Source organism: Sciurus vulgaris (assembly GCF_902686455.1).
Source record: "Sciurus vulgaris genome assembly, chromosome: 16".
NCBI classification, from domain to species: domain Eukaryota; kingdom Metazoa; phylum Chordata; class Mammalia; order Rodentia; family Sciuridae; genus Sciurus; species Sciurus vulgaris.
In genome coordinates, this window is record NC_136477.1 from 43,397,700 (window position 1) to 43,416,046 (window position 18,347).

Genomic DNA, 18,347 nt, shown 5'->3' on the forward strand with positions numbered 1-18,347 from the left:
CTGTTTTTAATGACTACTGATGACCCATTTTAATTTATGCTGATAGAAAACATAAGTTAAATACATTTTTAAAACCTCGTCCTTTACAAAATCAGTTTATAAATTTGCATCATAAAAATTAGTGTCGAAACCATCCAGATGGCCTTCATTTATATGGTTGTATATTAGTTGGTTTTCCCAGAGTTGGGGTGGCAGATGTCCCACTTTTCTATGTAGTGTAATCAGTAAATAAAACCGAGCACTAAGCTGGAATCCCAAGACAGGTTAGTTAGTAAGACTGTGTGATGGATTTTAGTGGGCTAGAACCCTGGACCTATACAGCAATGTGGCTGTTAAAATACTGACAGCAAACTTTGGTGTGAACTTAATTCACCTCAAAAAATAAACATAATCTGAAGATCCAAAAGGACAATGATTCACATATTCATTATTTTATGGGACTGTGTGTGTCACAAATGAGGAAAAAATTCTCATTTATTGGAGCAAGGACTCACCAAATAGATGTATCAACTACACATCTTTTCCTATTAAAGCACATTGATTTGATCTCAAGTGTTTTTCAAGTGTATGCTTTTGTGGCCTAGGAAATTACCTTTTGGAACTTATGGCCTGCATAAGCTAAGTCAAACATGATGTTACATTTTTATGTAGAGAAAAGAATTATTAAAATAGTGGTTATGCACTCACAAATTTGTTGTAGGTACACAATTATCAAAACCCCAGATGCTTATAAAAAGTTTGCATTATTTAGAATTTGTTCCTTAGGAATCAAAGCAGTTTGCTTTTGTGAAACTGCATTTTTCAGAACTGCTCAAAGCACCTCATCTAGATGAGTGTTTTAAAAATATATATATAAAAAGTCTTCGACGAGACTTCAAACATCACATATTTCACCTTTTACGGGCTCTTTATCATGTATCCCTTCCTTAAAGTCCTTCAGAATAAAATAAAAATAAACTCTCACATTCCATTAGAAAAAAATGGAAACATTCACGGTCTGAAAATTTTCTAGATTCCCCCAAATCTTGGTACTATGTGCAATTTCCTCACATACAGGTTTTGAGGAAACCCCTGATCATCTATCATGGAATAGTTGGCTAATGGACATGCCATAGAAAATTTACATAATAGTAGTAAAACAGATTAAAATCTATTCCACAAAATAAAAATGTTCTATGACTTCAATTTAAATACATATCTGAAAGCTAAAAGGAGGTTTTCTTGTTTTTCAAAAGTGCTAATTATTACATTTACAAGTCTCTTCAACACATCATCCAATTCTTTAAAAAACTAAACCACCTTGCTTTAGGCACACTGCTCAATGAGTTTCTAAGAAGCAGAGGGAAAAGAAATCACTTGTCAATTAATCCAGCTTCCTTAATTTTACTGAAGAAGAATTTCTCCAGGATATTGGCACATTTGTAGTATTCACTCTCAGGGGGGTTGTACTCTTTGCAATTGGTAAAGACTCGCTGTAAGTCTGCCATGAATAATTTCTTAGACACGTAGTACCTATTCTTGAGGCGTTCACTCATGGTTTTCAGATCTGCACAAGAAAAAAAAAATATTAGCAATCTTTGACTCCTTTTAAACACCACCTGATAAAAGTGACACTGGGAAGGAAATCTTGTTGGTTCAATTACATTTTTATCGTCCTAACACCTTTGTTTGAGAGAAATTCTTATGATTAAGGAAAATAATTCTTAAATCTTATGATCATTCTTTTTTTAAATGTAAAATCACAGCCATTTTAACATTAAAGGAACCATTATCTGGTCCAATCCCCTACTGAGCACAAGGAAGCTAAGTAGATTAGCAACGATAAGTTTGATGAACTGAATACTGTTAGCTATTCATTCAGAATTAAACAGAAGAGGCTCTGTATACATGGCAGAGAGCAGGTGGAGCATTTGTACTGAATCATTTAATTACGTGAAACAATCAGACTGAGTTTGTTTCACTAAATTCACAGTTGTTTTGGTATCCTAAACAGTAGAAAAACTAATCATAAATATATCTGCAAATACACCAGTGACAGGCACATAAAATAGTAAAAAATGAATTTTGTTTCCTGAGTCGTGAATGAAATAAAAATGACAAACTTTACTTCGTAATCTATGTTTCTAAAGCAAGTAAGCCTTGCAAGACTTGTGAAAATATTTTCCCAATATATCTACTTGCTTTAAATTGTATTCATCTATAAGTGAGAACAGGATATAATCTGAATTTGCAAGACTACAATGCAGTTTCCTCAATCCTCGCTCTTGGGACCAATTTAAAGAACTCCATGCAAATTAGAAGATGCTAACATTTGTCTATTTATGGGCCCCTGGTTGTCTTAAAGTCTGGTTCTATCACTAAAAGTTATGATTATAGTAACTATACATGAAAAAAATAAGACAAAATGGTTTTTTAAAAAAATTTCTGACTACCAAAACCCCTAAGGTCCCACTATAATTATCGCATTTTCCAGAGGGAAAGAAATTTATAATCAAATACATTGGCATTATCATTTAATAAGGTGAGTTAATTGATGTACTGCATTCCAAAATGGAAAAAAAAATGATTGGCATTAAAATCCTAATTCTGCCACAAAACACCAAAGGAAAAAAAAGAAAATATCTGGTTCTGTTTATCTCTTGTGATTGAAGCCTATCTCAGAGTGTATGTCATCACTCTGTAAGTTCAACTTTCAATTTTCCTTTCTTGAACTGAAGTAGTTTGGAGAAAGAGAAAATCTGAAAGTGATAAGATAAACAAAGACTTCACAAATCCTCCACTAAATATCTCACCTAAGTGTGACTGAACAGATCAAGATGTTCCTTCACTTAAGGAAAAACAACTAAATGGTGCCTCTTTAAATAAAATTAGGTGTTTACATCCCTACCACCTCACTGCCTGCCACTTAAAATTATGCTGCCCAATATAATATTTTAGAAGGAAAAATCATGTAGCAAAAAAGAAAGAAAATAAAAGTACGCACTCTGGGGGTGGATGAAATTTGATACAAAGAAGCTGGTTCAAAAGCTTTCCAAACTTTTGTTATTGAAGGGGAGTGGGTAAGAAGAAATGGCAGAGCATAAAAGGTAAAAGAAACAAAGCTAGAATTTTAGAGGCTGGATCTTCCTGAATAATTATGGTGGATTTTGAATATTTCCTTTCTATATTTCCCTTCTATTCTAAGACAGCACTTTCTATCTCTAGCTTGCTTAGATTCTCTCAAATGACTAAATAGCATGGATTAAAAAAGAAAGTCACTAAATATAGGTGGTACCAAATATGGTTACACCAATAAATTTTTCTATTTTCATTCCCCTTCCTACCCAACCTGGTAATTGTAGGTAAACAGGAAAACCCCACCTACAGATCCACGGGTAAGAAGAACTCATGCTCAAGTCAGAATGCTGACACTGTCCAGTGTGCAACTTACCACGTGACAGGGGAGACTCCATCACAGGAGATAAAGGAGTTTTTAAAACAGGAGGGGAAAAAGAAGAAATGTTTTTAGAAAAATTCATGAAGGCCAGGTGTAGTGACATACACCTGTAATCCCAGCAACTCGGGAGGTTAACAGGAGGATCACAATTTTGAGACCAGCCCCAGAAAAGTTAACAAGAACCTCAGCAACTTAGAAAGATCCCGTCTCAAAATTTTAAAAATAAATAAATAAATGAAAAGGACTAGGCATGTAGATCAGGGAACAAAGAACCTCTGGGTTCAATCCCCAGTACCAACAAAACAAAATAAGAAAAATCCAAGAAGGAAATAATGGGGTAATGTAAAATTATTCATTCGTCAGTCTTATCTTCAAATACATGACCATCTTAGGGCAGGACTATACATTTTGTTCAGCATCTAAAGGCGTCTCAAGAAAAAAAGTATTACTGCTCCACTAAAGAGCACCATTTACTATTTGAATGAAATCTGCCTGGTCCACATCACATCCATTACTGGCATTGCTCTACAGGATCAATTTTCTCTTCATGAGCACTCAGCTGTGCATATAGGTGGCTCCAATTAGAGAAGCTCACACCTTTCTCAGAATAGAACAAGCAAGAAACTTCCACCCAACAGGCTGTAAGTTATGATAGATGGGAACTGCTAGACCTTCACACTGCATGTGGACGAGAGGAGAGGGAACTACTCCCCATACTCACACTCCCATGAGGGTTCAAAACCGGTTGAGGTGGGGCTAGAAGTATATCTCAGGTGCAGCAAAAAGGAAATTGATATGTCCCAGAGGATAAGGATGCAAAAAACAGTCAACTTAGGGTTGGAAATGGAAACTAAAGAATTCTAACACACTTTTCACATGGAGGAAAGTATTGCTTCCCAAATCACCCTACCATTTAGGGTTCTAGACTAAGCCAACCCTCCCTCTGGTTTTCTTATACTAAAATATATAGTTGCAAGGCAGAGATGAGGGACAGAAAAACACATAGATGTATAATAACTGTAAGTTACTGAAATCATTATAACTACAAATAACATTTATGTAAAAACTAATGCCAGGGCTGGGTCTGTGGCTCAGTGGAAGATCACTTGCCTAGCATGTGTAAGGCGTTGAGTTCGATCCTTAGCACCACATATATATAAATAAAATAAAGGTCTATCCACAACTAAAAAAATGTTTAAAAAAAAAAGTGATGCCATGGGAAACACCTGCAAATAACTCTCAGTCATGGAGGATCTAGGGGGTCCCTTTTCCGTCTTTCATATTTTGACACTTGGAATAGAGTACACAAAGAAAAGGAACTGCCTCTCACTTTAACTTGCTGTCATCTGCACAATGCCAAAATGATTTAAAATTGGAAGTTCTCAGCTGGGCATGGTGGTTCATGCCTGTAAACCCAGCTACTCCAGAGAGTAAAGCAGGAGGATCTCAAGTTGGAGGCTAGCTTCAGCAACTTAGCAAGGCCCTGTCTAAAAATAAAAAATTAAAATGGGTTGAGGACGTAGCTCAGACATAAAGCACCCCTGGGTTTTATCCCCAGTACTGACAAGAAAGAAAAACTGGGGGGGTTCTCAATCGATTCAATTTATCATTCCTTTTACCATAGTAGAAAGCACAACACCAAATTCTACAATTCTTGTTTCTAAGGGGTCTTTTTTTTTTTTTTTCTGCTTTTGGATGAAGCCGAAGCTTAAGATCAACAGTACATTTTGACATCAACAGTAACCATAAACATCATGGACAATCAAGAACTTCGTTATCTAGAGATTCGTGCTCTGAAAGTACAGTAGTCAATCAGTTTAATCTACCTTCTTTCAAATTACCTTGAAAAATTCTTATAAGGAATAGCCAATTATGAGAGACTCAAAGCATATCAAATGGACAAAATGTGCTATTTTTCCATTTGCAACCAAACAAGTAGAATATAACAAGGTTATGTCTAAGCAGCCAGCTTTCCTGTCTAGTACTACCGGCAGTTCAGTTCCCCATTTACATGGTCTGCATCTGGTGTGCTGAGTGTGCGTGGAATCTAGGAGACAGCTGCATACGGTCTCCACCAACAGAACCACTCACTTCTCCCTTGTCCTTCTGCTCTGACGTGACTTCCCCACAACAGGTACATGGAAACCCACCCCCGTCATATACTTCCTACTCCACCACAGAGGACTAAAATTCAATCTCAACCACACTTGTCCCCCACACCGCCATCCAGAGAGTTTTAAATCTATACTTAGAAAATTTTAATGGCATTACCCATGGGGAACCTTATAACTTCATAATATCCCGGAGCTTCTGTTCTCTTCACAGGTTCCATGAAGGGCCAAGCGCTTTGATGGCTCTTGAGTAAAGAAAAAAGTAAGGTATCTAATATGGAAATTCCATGTGGGAAATCATTTCAAAATGCTTGCATAAGGTGAATGAAGAGAACACCCACCTTCACCTGCTGGAGGATGCTCTTGAGTGTGCTGTACAGTTGGTCAGGGTCTTTGGGCTCTTTACTTGAAAGGAAAAGAATGAACAGCGAGGATTAGCTTCTAACCTCTTGCCAGCTGATTATTATTCAGCTCTATCTTATAGAAACCTAAAATTGGAACCATTCCAGAACATTTCATGAAAAGTGAAGCCCACCAACCATGATTCTACTGATTATCATCGGTTTTCCCATTTTCTCTAAATTGCTGGAAGGGGAAAAAAATTACTTTCATTAACATCCTCTGCCCATCTTACTTACCTTTTCTCTTTTCCACTTGGTTTCCAGCCTGTCTCTCCTAAATGTCAACAAAATCAAACACTAAATGAGAACTGCTTTTGGTCAAGAGAATAACATACTTTGTGTATCAAAAGCATAATAAATTATAACCATGCCTCAACAAAAGTCTATTTGGGGAAACAGAGAGAAATTAGCAGCATTTATTTACTTTCTTATATAGCTCATAACATAAAACATTTCCCAGTCTGACAACATCATCCCATGCATTAGTGTTTTTTAAACAACCTCTCATGGAAGAGCAGAAAAAACTACCCAGTACTGTATTTTTTGAACTGGAAGTCAAACAATTTGCTAATCACCATGTCAAAAGGTAAAGCTGTTATATTAGATCAGAACAAACCCTGCTCTGGTTTCTATTGTATTTGCCCAGGACCCTCCTTGTAATGTGCGATGGTTTACTGTAGACATCCTAGGGACCCATAGATCTGGATTTGATTTCCTGCTCTCTCCTTAAACATTCACTTACCCTAAATATGTTGCTTAATGTCTTGCCTCTTGAGTTTATCAAACTATAAATCAGAACTCTAAAAATCAGGAGAAGTTATCCCTTTTGAGATTAGCTGATATAAAAAAGGAAATATGGGCTAGGCTTGTGGCTCAGTGGTAGTGCTCTTGCCTAGCACACATGAGGCCCTGGGTCGATTCCTCAGCACCACATAAAAATAAAATAAAGGTATTATGTCCATCTACAACTAAAAAATTTAAGAAAAGGAAACAGAATTCTTGGAACAAATATGCATTCATGATATAAGTAGCTATTATGCATTAACAGGGGCAATAACAGGAAGTAGAATTTCTGGATTTAACAGTAAAAGTAAGATTTTTCTATAGGGTAGAAGTAATGAAGTAAACTTGCCCAAATACATCCTTAATTTTTCAGGAGCATTCTAGTGTATTTTACTTTATTTATCCCATCTTCAATATATTACATAAACATGGATTTGAACTAAGTAAGAATGCCAAATGATATTCAATAGCTTTTAATCTACAAAAAACCAATACAACTCATCTCTAACACACAGCCAAGAACCCTTAGGAAAACTAATGTAAAATAAGGGACTTGTAACCAATTATATGATTTCCATGACACATGGAAAATAATCTTAAACTTTGAGGAAACTAATGTAGTCAAGCACAGATCTATGCAGGTTTCAATTACCACAGCAATAAGACTTGGTGCAAACAGCAAGATGTCTGAAGGAGATCGGAACTGTCTTGTCTCTAATTCTGACCATCTGACTATGTGCCATTTAATGTTAAATGAAATAATTGTTCTAGGAGTCTGTTTCCTCATGTGTTAAGAGTAGAATTTCCTTCCTTCAATGGTGCATCTGCGTAGTGCCTAGCACTGTGCCACAAACAGCAGGCTCTCAACAAATGGTGGATATGAACGCCTCTAGCAAGAGGGCACTCTGGTTTCTTTGAATTAGGAGAGGAGAAAAGACATGAACAGGAAAGCTTTTGCTGCCTTCAAGGAGACAGAAGGGCAACAAAGTCTTTTCAAATTACTGCACTGTGAAATTCTTTCAAACAATTCATGGTGTTACCAAAAGATGTTGCTTTTAAAAAAGGTCTATACATACTAATTCCAGGAATGCTTTCTATAGGAATCTGTCGAACTCCATCTTTAAAACATGAAAGTCCAGGGTAGACTTTACGAATCTGGGCCTGTTTTCGTTCTATTAGCTTTTTAATTATCTGTAAAGCACAGGAAGAACATGTGGTTAGTGAAAGATGTCTGTGATAATACAGTTCAAGTCAATCAGCCTAAGGAAACATTTTCCTAACAAAGTATTTTTTTATGAAACAAAATGGTAGGAAAGGGTGAATGCTATTAGCAGGTAAGAAATGAAAACATGGTTTTATATCATGGTCCTTTGGTGACATTTACACAACCATCTTTGAATGACTTGTTCCTACCATCTAGAAAAGCCAATATTGAGAGAACATACCACCCTAAGGCCTACTTGTCATCTTTAGCATAACAGCCAATTATTTTGCCTGGCTTCTCTGAGGAGCTCTGTCAGAGTTACAGGAAAGCAGCCCTGGGCATTCACAACCCACTCGAGTGACAGGGCCTCTTCACATCCCTCAGCAAGGAACTACTCTTTTTAGACTGAAGGAGATGAACAGGCCTCAAAAAGTCCCCAAAGCCTGGAACAGTTATAGCTTTACTATTATTTAAACTTCTTGCGGTTGAACCCCAACTATACTGTCTGCTTCCAAAAGACAGCTATAAAATACTGTCTGTAACGCAACACAACCATGACATAAGCCACCATGGCTGATTCCAGAATTCTGAGACATTTTATCCTGTAAAACAATTCTTGACATCCTCAGGTAACTAATTCCAAGGCACTGCAGTCTTCTTTTAAAAAACAAAAACCTCAAAAATCATCACCCTGAACATATCACAAATGAATGTTGGAAAACAGAAAAACAAAACATTAAGAGTCACTAACTGAATTCACAAAGGAAAACAAAAATTCTAGTTTCTAATTGCTTTATTTCAAACATATGGCTGGTAATTACTTGCAGCATGAATATGTAATCTTAACGGTTAAACAAACAACTTCATAAAATGAATGGGGCTAGTAAAATTATATTCCTGGTAAATCAAGATCAGTACTGTCCAATAAGAAACATAATGTGACCAACCATTCCTGTCATTTAAAATCTTCTTGAAAGCCATTTTTAAAAAGGCAAAAAGAAACAAGTTAAAGAATCCAAGGGCACTCTCTTATAAGTGAACACCTTCAGAAAATACCTGGAGGATTATGGTTCAACTTGAAAAATTCTCTTTACTCAAAGAACTCTCAAAAGTAATCATCTACCAAGAGGTTTCCATACACCTCACATGGCACCTGAAAGATGGTGAACTCTTGAAGAGTGACTCTGTGGGAACAGGAGGCTTCTCAACCTCTCTCTGTGCCCCCAAGCAAAACTTAGGAGACAAGAGGCATTTCCCATGTATTCCAATGAAACAAATCCTATCCTATCTCAAATCCTATCTCAGTCCTGCAACCTATGGCTGTCAGTTTCACAACCACACCCAAAGAGAAAACTGGGGAGAGGGTTCCCATCTCTAATATATCACCAAGTCCTAATACGTCTTCCCACCAAAAAAAAAAAGTCATTAATTTTCCCTGTCCTTACTTCGGTTCCTCCAAACCCATTCTTTTGTAGTTTCGTATGTGGATTAAGATTTAAGAATTACCCACACACACCTGCCTGCACACACACACACACACACACACACACACACACACACAGGCCCAGGCACATGCACATGCACACTCCATTCTGCCCATTTACAGACTATTTTTCAAATAGTGCCTTTCTTCACCCACATATCTAATGATCCTTCCCAAGCAGATTGCCTATCAATCTACTGATGGGGAACCCTGAGCCTTTGCTCCTACTGACTCAATTACCAAGATGTCTACTTCAAAATGATCACCCACAAAGCTATCTCACATATGAAAAGAGGTTCCTGTGGATCCCAATTTGCCTTTGGGGTCAGCTCTAATGAAGTAGTACTTAACTCTCCACTCTGGTCCACCTGTCAACTCTGCTAGGTTTTTCTCTCCATCTCCACTAATGACTTCAACTTACTCTGCCCTTGTACTTTCAGAAGCAGCAAAGTTCTCAGCATATACAGTTTGTTTGCTACCACCACCATTTTCTCATAGTAAAAGTTTTGGACTTTAGATCATTTCCGATTTTGGATCTTCAGATTAGGAATGCTCAATGGGTAAAGTCAATGCATATATTCCAACATCTGAAAAAGTCTGAAATCTGAAGCACTTCTAGTCACAAAAATTTTGGATACAGGATAGCTCAATCTGTGTATGCATCCAAATGAATTATTTTATGATGATGACTTCAGATCTCTTTTAAAAGAACTAGGTTAACAGCTCTCAACCTCCAACATCCATTCAACGGTATGTGTGAGAAAAGACTAGAGGCAAAGAGGGGGAGAGAAGGGAGCCAAGAAGAGAGGAGAAAAAGAAGGGGAAGCAGCCTTGGCTTCTAAAAGCTTGAGTGCTTTCTTGGCCATCTAAAATAGCTCTGTGCAGCTGGCTGTCCCTAGGTGGGAAGGGCCAACAGATCATGTACAGTGTGAATGCACAGAAGCTGCCAAGGGAATCCTGCTCTCAGCTGACACTGGGGGGTGAACTGGTGCCACAGGGAAGAGAACTGAGGAAAGCGCAGCTGACAGTGCAGCAAGGGCTGGAGTTGGCCTGCAGCCTCTAAATGCGAACAAAGTGCTGCAGAATCCAGACCTGCTCATTAGGCCCTAAGAGAACAATGAGGAAAGCCAGCTCCTCAGAGGCAGGCGGGAGAGGAGCCTGCCGCACTTTATTAACTCCTCCAAGGGCGCTTTCTAGAAACCTCTATCAGACTGGCACATCTTCGACCAAGCAGCAAAAAATTGTCTTTATTTTCTAATTTTAAAAAAAAAAAAAAGCCTAAGAACAAGTTTGAGCCACCTTAAATAAAATGAGAGTATAATGAATAACTACTAGAATAAGGAACTCTACTGATGTGGGTAATGCCTGACATGTAAGATTTGGAAGTAAGGATGTTAGTAGAAACCTGAAAATGAAGACGGGTTTAAGACAGATGTCTTTGGTGATTTGTTAGAGAAGAGTGTACGCAGAATGGATAACAGAAGTATGGAGTGGAATTGATGTGGGATGACATAGTCACAGTCTCTGTTTTCTAAACTCCAACGAACTGAAGGGAGCAAGGACATGAGCTTAACATACAAAGTTCATACATTTAATAAATGGCCTTTGTGTACTCCCCAATTACACTCCTTTTATGTTGTTGTTGCTGTTTTCATTCTGCCTTAGAGAAACTGAAAATTATTATGTGCTCAAATCTATCAGTCCTTCTCTTTACTGTTCCATTTAATTCATAGAAGATGTCATTCCGATATCATATAACAAATCACTAAATACTTAGAAGGATACACCTTTCAGAACATGCAATGTTGAAGGAGCGTTTAATACAGGCTAAGATAAATGCCTTATGTAAGATGAATAATTAAAATCCAAATAGGTGGATCAAACCAGTGCTGGATAGGTTCAAAGGAGAAACTGGAACAGAAGCAGAAATGGCTTGCTGTATGTGGATGAAGGGCATGAGTGATGGAGGAAGACACCCAGCCAGAGAGCTAGAGTATCAGTAATGGCCTTGAGAGAATTCATCTGGGATGAAAGCAGAGAGTTAAGATTCAAAAGGATGACAGAGGGCAGAACTGACAAGGCTTTGGAAGACAAAATTAAAGTATGCCATCGTATTTTACACCAATTGAACCAGCACTGAGCCTCTCAGGAATGTGGCCTAAAAAGGAGACAAAGACCCATGGCAAGCTGAGATTACAGCATTACAGTACCCCCATACGCACAGAACCCAAGGAAAGGAACCCACCCCAAAGAAGGCTGGCTGGCTGGTTGGAAGGAATACAGTTCAGCCTACTTACCTCCTTCTGCTTTTTAATAATGACAGAAAATTCTGTGTATGGAATTCGGGGATTTAGTTCACATCCCATCAAAGTGGCACCTTCGTAATCCTTGATATAGCCCACATATTTGGTTTTAGGTATTTTAATTTCTTTGGAGAAACCCTACAAAGTAAATAAATTCGTTCATATGAACACTGTGCATTAAATATCTGGTAAGTGCTCACTATGTGCCATGCTCTGTACAAAGAACCAGGACAAGATCTCTTCAAGTTCCCATTGTCCTACCGTGAAGGGGTTTAGCTTGAAAACCACCCGTGAAGTTCAAAAGCATCAGAAACCAAACGGTGCAAATAGGAAGTTAGATAACATGAAAGTTATGGCCCTGATAATAAAACACACATCTAAAATTCTGAAATGAAAATGGGAATTAACTAAAAATTAGGTTTAATTTTGCATTGACTTACAGTATAAATACAACTGTAATAAATTACCCCCAAAGTAGTTGGGGGGGAGGCTAGAATTCTTAAAAAAAAAAAATCAGTAACTAATATTGATCTAAATTTGAAAAGGAAAATTTGTCAAAAACTACTGCAATTGGTGATGCCCACCTGTAATCCCAGCAGCTCAAGGAGCTGAGGCAGGAAAATCGAAAGTTCAAGGCCAGTCCCAGCAACTCTGCAAGGCCCCAAGTAATTTAGTGATACCCTGTCTCAAATAAAAAAGGGATGGGGATGTGGCTTGGTGGTAACTGACCCTGTGTTCAATCTCCAGTACCAAAAAACAAACAAAAGACAACAATTACAACTGGGAGTGTAGCTCAGTGGTAAAGCACCTGTCCAGCATGAGAGAGGTCCTGGGTTCAATCCCCAGCACCATTAAAGGGAAGAAAAAAAAAAAAAAAAAAAAAAGGCAATTAGAAGCTTGATATTAAAGAAATGAAACCTCTTCAGATAAAAAACTTTCAGACCACCACAATATATGGCTGATTCAGTGATATTCATGGTTTGCAATACATGCATTTATATAGTTTAGGCTGTAATAACAAGAGAACTAAGGGTATATATTGAATAGTATACATAATACCTCATAAAGTAAACATAATTTTCCTCAAAGTGTCTATTTTAATAATTTGCATAAAATAACTTGGACTTCAGAACTATCACCCACGATATTCCGTCTCACCTTTCGGCACAGACTTAATTCCAAGTAACTATTGTGATCATCCTCAAAGAGGGTCAAAGACAAGCCATTTTTTTATTTTTTGATACTGGGGATTGAACCCAGGAGCACTTCACCACTGAGCCACCACATCCCCAGCCCATTTTATTTTTTATTTTCAGATAAGATCTCTCTCAGTTGCTTAGGGCCTCACTGAGTTCTGAGGCTGGCTTTTAACTTGCAATCCTCCCACCTCCAGCCTCCTGAGATGGTGGGATTGCAGGTGTACACCACCCTGCTGTTCCCACAGACAAATCACTTAAGAATCATAACTGACTGCTAAGGGAAGCTGAGGCAGGACTGCTAGTTCAAGGCTGGCCTTGGCAACTTGTATGTAGCTCAGGGATAGAGTACCCATGGGTTCAAGCCCCAGTACAGGACAGGGGTTCTAAGATGACACATAAGCTCCTCACTTGCTCCATGCTGAAGAACCAAAACAGTCCTATAATAAATCTTAGGCCTTCCTCTCTGCTGTCACAAATGGAGGCACCTTCCTTAGATTTGAATCCATTTCCTTAATCATGGAAAACTCTACACACCCAGGACTAAGAGTGTCTCCTAGTCTGGGGATACCATACTCTAGAATATCAGGATACAATATGATGCTTCATTTACAGATGACATTTATTCATTCACTCAACAAGTAGTTATGTAGTTTTCTTTCTCTGTTGTACCTTCTAGTTCAGTCTGAAGCTTACTCGTGGCATATGGCTTACAAAATAAAAATCCTTATTATAAATAGGAAACACTGAAGGAAAAAAAAAAAACTTGCTTGGATGAATGTTACCTGAAGCACTTTAAGAAAATGAATGACAGAACAAAATGACAGAACAATATTGGGTAGTGAGAAACACACCTGTTTCTTGAAGTATCCGATTGCATATTCATCTGCATATGTGAGGAAGTTCAGGATGTCATGTTTTATATGATATTCTTTCAAATGATTCATCAGGTGTGTTCCATAGCCCTGTGTGGAAGTTAGTATACAGACAAATATGTTAGGTTCCAGAGAAAAGAAATTCCTACAAGTTTGTCAGGAAATGTTGGCAAATTTAGGAGTTCAAGTTTTGGTATATTTTACCAAATAGGACCTTTCCTTAAAGAAACATATGTTAATATTAATTCTTGCATTTATATACAACTTGGAACTATAAAACATAATTCAAAATTCTTGAGTTGAGATAAAAATCAGCATTTGAAAACACAACTTCTTGTTTTTTTTTAAATAACACACCGAGGGCTGGGGGTGTAGCTCAGTGGCAGACCATGTGCCTAGCATGATGTGTGAAGCCCTGGTATTCAACCCCCAGTATCGAGGGGGAAGGAAGGAGGAACGGGGGAAGGAAGGAAGGAAGGAAGGAAGGAAGGAAGGAAGGAGGGAAGGAGGGAGGGAGGGAGGGAGGGAGGGAGGAGGTAAAATAACACATCAAGGCTGCAAGCTGCTAGTTTATTTCTAAAAATTATTCGAGTAGTAATATAAAAATTTTTGGAATGTTATAAATTTTTGCCTACTCTTCAAAGTGCCTGAGAACCTGAGATGAAAAGAGGTTTATAAATGCAATGTGCTGATCTTCACTAGAATATTTATTAATCCAAGTATATGTAGTATACCATACATCACCAACTCATCTAAAAAATAGTATCATCAAATACACAGAATTTTCAACTTGATCTTATCAGACCTTTCCAAGCAAGTTCTAAGAAGCCCAGAATCTCTGAGTCAGCCAGAGTACATTAGGAAGTAACAAAAAACAGTGAACAATATTGAATAAATAAGTGGTTTAAGTATGAAAAATATAAGCAAGTACAAGTTAAATTTATTGGGATTGTTTTAAAACCTCCTTAAAAACGCTGAAAACATCCACAGATAAATGTCTTCACATGAAAGGACCCAAATGTGCTCACAGGTATAATCTCACAGAACCACAGCACTTCAAGGGCAGAAGGGTCTTTGGAAACCATGGAGTCTAATTCCCCTTCCCATATGAAACTAGAAGAAGGTAGGTAATCTGCTGGAATACCTTCAATGCAGAGATATGCTTTGGTTCTGAGATGGACCAACTTATTTTTAGGCATGAAGACCTTCCTAACATTTTCCTGGGATCTGGCCCCTGGTTATTTCTAATTGACCTTAGATCTTCTCTTTGAGTTACAAAGACTCATTTCTGCTTTAAACAACTAACTCTTCAAGCCCTTGAAGCATATACTCTCCCATTCATGCCAACCTCCATCTCCTGAGCCCCAAGAAAAGCATCATCAAAGTTACAATCATCATTCCTTACATGGCACAATTGAAGACCCCTCATCAACCTAATGACTTTTTCCAGGACTTTCTCCAACAGCAATGCCTTCCTAAAACATGAATCCTTGGGCCAAGCATAATGGTGATTCAGTGATGCTCTGTCCAGCAAACAGGAGGACAGTATCATCCCCCTCTTCTATCACTGATGTTATCCAAATACACTTGAGTTTTTCACAAACACATCACAGTACTAAAACACTATAAGTTTGAATTAAAAAAATGAATGCAACATCTCTGTTTAAGGAGAAGATAGTAAGATAAACATAAACACGTGATTACAGTAGATAGGTGCAATGTTCAATATGGAAGCAACCAGCCCTATGGAGTGATTTAAATGTGACTAATCCAAATTGAGATGCACTTGAAGTATAAAATACACAGGAAGAAAACTGTCATTATTAACACTTTGTTACATGCTGGCATGGCAATATTGGCATTTATGGCGGTTTAAATAGTATAAAAATAATTTTACCGTCTATTTTCACTCTTTATAACATAGCTACTAGAAATTTTAAAATTGTATATGTGACTTGTAGGAGTCTCAACATTATATACCTGTTGTGCAGCTCTGAAAAACGATGATGTACTTTATCTATAAAAGTAAAAAAAGACCATAAAATAATTAAGGGGATAAAGGGAGATGGGCTAGAAGGAGATAAGAGGTTTAAGTGAGGCTTTAAAAGATGTTGTCAAATAAAAGACATAGGAATAAGATAGATTTGAAATCTAATGTAAGGTAAAATACACCTTTACAAAAGTATTACAAAAATACATAGGATACAGCATTGTGGCACATGATAATCCCAGCTGCTTAGAAGACTGATGTTATTAGGATCAGAAGGTCAAATTCATATAGTTTAGACCCTAACTCAAAATAAAAAGGGCTGGGATGTAGAGTGCTTACCCAACATACACAAGATCCGGGTTCAATTCCCAACACACAAAACCATGCTGCTCAGTAGCAGACCATTTGCCTACCAAAGGCCTGGGCTCAATCCGTAGTTACTACAATAAAAGTGTGTGTGTGTGTGTGTGTGTGTGTGTGTGTGTGTGTGTGTGTGTGTGTTTATATGTGTATGAGAAGAAATTATATAACATCAGGGTATAAAAAGGCTTCTTAAAGAAAATATGAAATGCAGAAATATAAAGAAAAAGACTGATATTAAGTAGACTACTGCACATCTTTACACTTCGTTAAGATACCATAAGAAATTTAAGATACCATAAATGAAACACAAATGATAAGACTTAATAACAAGAATATAGAATTATCTTCTACAAGATCAATACAAAAAGCCAGGGGGAGTGCAGTCTAAATGAAACATTGTCAAAGGATAGGAATAAGTAACAAATATTACCAGTAAAGAAATAAATATGTCCAACAGCACAGAAATCAGAGCACTCCACCATAAAATGAAATATTTCAGCAACTGCATATAAATATCTTTAAGGTTGTCAGTAAGGATAAGGGGAAATGATATTCTCCAACATCACTGGTGAAAATGTAGATTCAAAGGCCCACTGAAAGGGCAATCTAGAAATAATTTAGATTGGCCATATTCATTCATACAGTAATTCAATTCTCCATGTCTATAAAGCATTTCAAATAGAGCACTGTTAGTGATAGAAAACTAATGTAAACATAAATGTCTTTAATAGGGAAATCATTACCTAAATTATGATGCATCTGCCTTATGAAATATTATACAGAAAGAATAAAATAGCTCTGTATCATCACTAGTAGAAATTTCTGCAATGATGGAAATGTTCTTTATGAGCTAGGGATGTGGCTCAGTGATAAAGTGCTTGCCTAACACGTATGAAGTCCTGATCTCAATGCCCAGTATGGAAAAAAAATTATTCAGCAAAGGTTCTTTATGCTATCCAATATGGTAGCCATTAGTCACAGGTGGCTACTTGTGTACTTGAGTGACTGAGGAATTAAACTGTAAATTTAACTTAATTAATCTAAGTATACATTTAAATAACCACATGTCTGCAATGAAATAGACCTCTACGATGTAATGTTAAGATTATTTTTTAAGTACAATAATATGTATGTACAGTATAAATTCCTTTTATGTGAACAACAAAACACTCATCTGATATGTGCAGGTACATTCCAATGTATGTAAATCAAAAAAGAAGTACTTGGAAGGATGAATATAAAGTTCACAATCGTGAGATGGGGGTAGGACTTTTGGTTTTATATAAAAATGTATTTTTACATGACATATAACAAAAATTATTATCATCATATTTTTTTGGTTTTGGGGTGGAACACAGGGGTACTTTACCACTTAGAACATCCCAGTCCTTTTCTTTTTGAGACAGGGTTTCACTAAGTTCCTAAGGATCTTCGTAAGTTGCTCTCGAACCTGCCTCAGCCTCCAGTGTCAACTGGGATTACAGGCACGTGCCACTGTGCCCAGCTAAAATTTATTTTTAAAGGTAAAAATTGGAGGAAAGGGAAGGGTTGTTTAGTCATAGGGAAACATGCATAGGTAAAGTAGTGTCTTGAAATTCATTAAAAAAGAAAATTTTGTCCCATGATGAAGCTCAGGTCATTGTAGAGGTAGGTGATGCAAGAGAGCTATGATTTTGTTATAGGTACCAGCTTGTAAAGAGTTTATAGAAGCTGGGTGCAGAATCAAACAACATTACCATATGTAAATTTATGATTATACAAATGGTATGCCTTTAACCCATGTACAAACAACATGTATCCCATTTGTTTACAATAAAAAAAAATTTAAAAAAAATAAATAAAAATAGCTTTCTTCCCACAAAAAAAAAAAAAAAAAAGAAGAAGAAGCAGCTGGGTGCAATGGTGAATGCCTGTAATTCCAGCAGCTTGGGAGGCTGAGGCAGGAGAATTGTGAATCCAAAGTCAGCCTCAGCAACTTAGAGAGGTCCTGTCTCTAAAGTATGAAAAATGGTTGGGGATATGGCTCAGTGGTAAAGCACCCCTAGATTCAATCCCTGGTACAAAAAAAAAGACTAACTAGAACTATAAATCTTCTCTTTACCCCAAAATTCAATTAATTTTACTCCAAAAGAACAATGATGGTTCTCTCGTAGCTTCTCACAACCTGCAAAGGATGTCTGTCATCAGTGTCAACTAGTTTGT

General features: G+C 37.2%; 1 protein-coding gene and 1 long non-coding RNA gene across 15 annotated transcripts in view; both read right to left on the reverse strand.

Moving 5' to 3' along the window:
• KAT2B (lysine acetyltransferase 2B) overlaps positions 1-18,347 on the reverse strand; it is a 103,001-nt gene continuing 84,654 nt past the window's right edge. For 4 of the 14 annotated variants that reach the window (XM_079115151.1, XM_079115150.1, XM_079115145.1 and 1 more), the window contains 7 exons: positions 13,772-13,882; positions 11,716-11,859; positions 7,808-7,922; positions 6,186-6,222; positions 5,889-5,952; positions 5,708-5,792; positions 1-1,546 (listed from right to left, as the gene is read on the reverse strand). In XM_079115151.1, the coding sequence (XP_078971277.1) occupies positions 1,353-1,546; positions 5,708-5,792; positions 5,889-5,952; positions 6,186-6,222; positions 7,808-7,922; positions 11,716-11,859; positions 13,772-13,882 (750 nt within the window). In that variant the 3' untranslated portion in view covers positions 1-1,352. Of the gene's footprint in view, positions 1,547-5,707; positions 5,793-5,888; positions 5,953-6,185; positions 7,923-11,715; positions 11,860-13,771; positions 13,883-18,347 lie in introns of those variants that run through there. The other 10 variants (XM_079115152.1, XM_079115154.1, XM_079115147.1 and 7 more) reach the window with 10 other exon arrangements.
• On the reverse strand, positions 8,547-11,709 carry LOC306646540. The gene is made up of 2 exons (XR_013759869.1): positions 9,488-11,709; positions 8,547-9,455 (listed from the first exon to the last, which is right to left on the reverse strand). It is a non-coding gene; the product is annotated as an uncharacterized lncRNA (long non-coding RNA).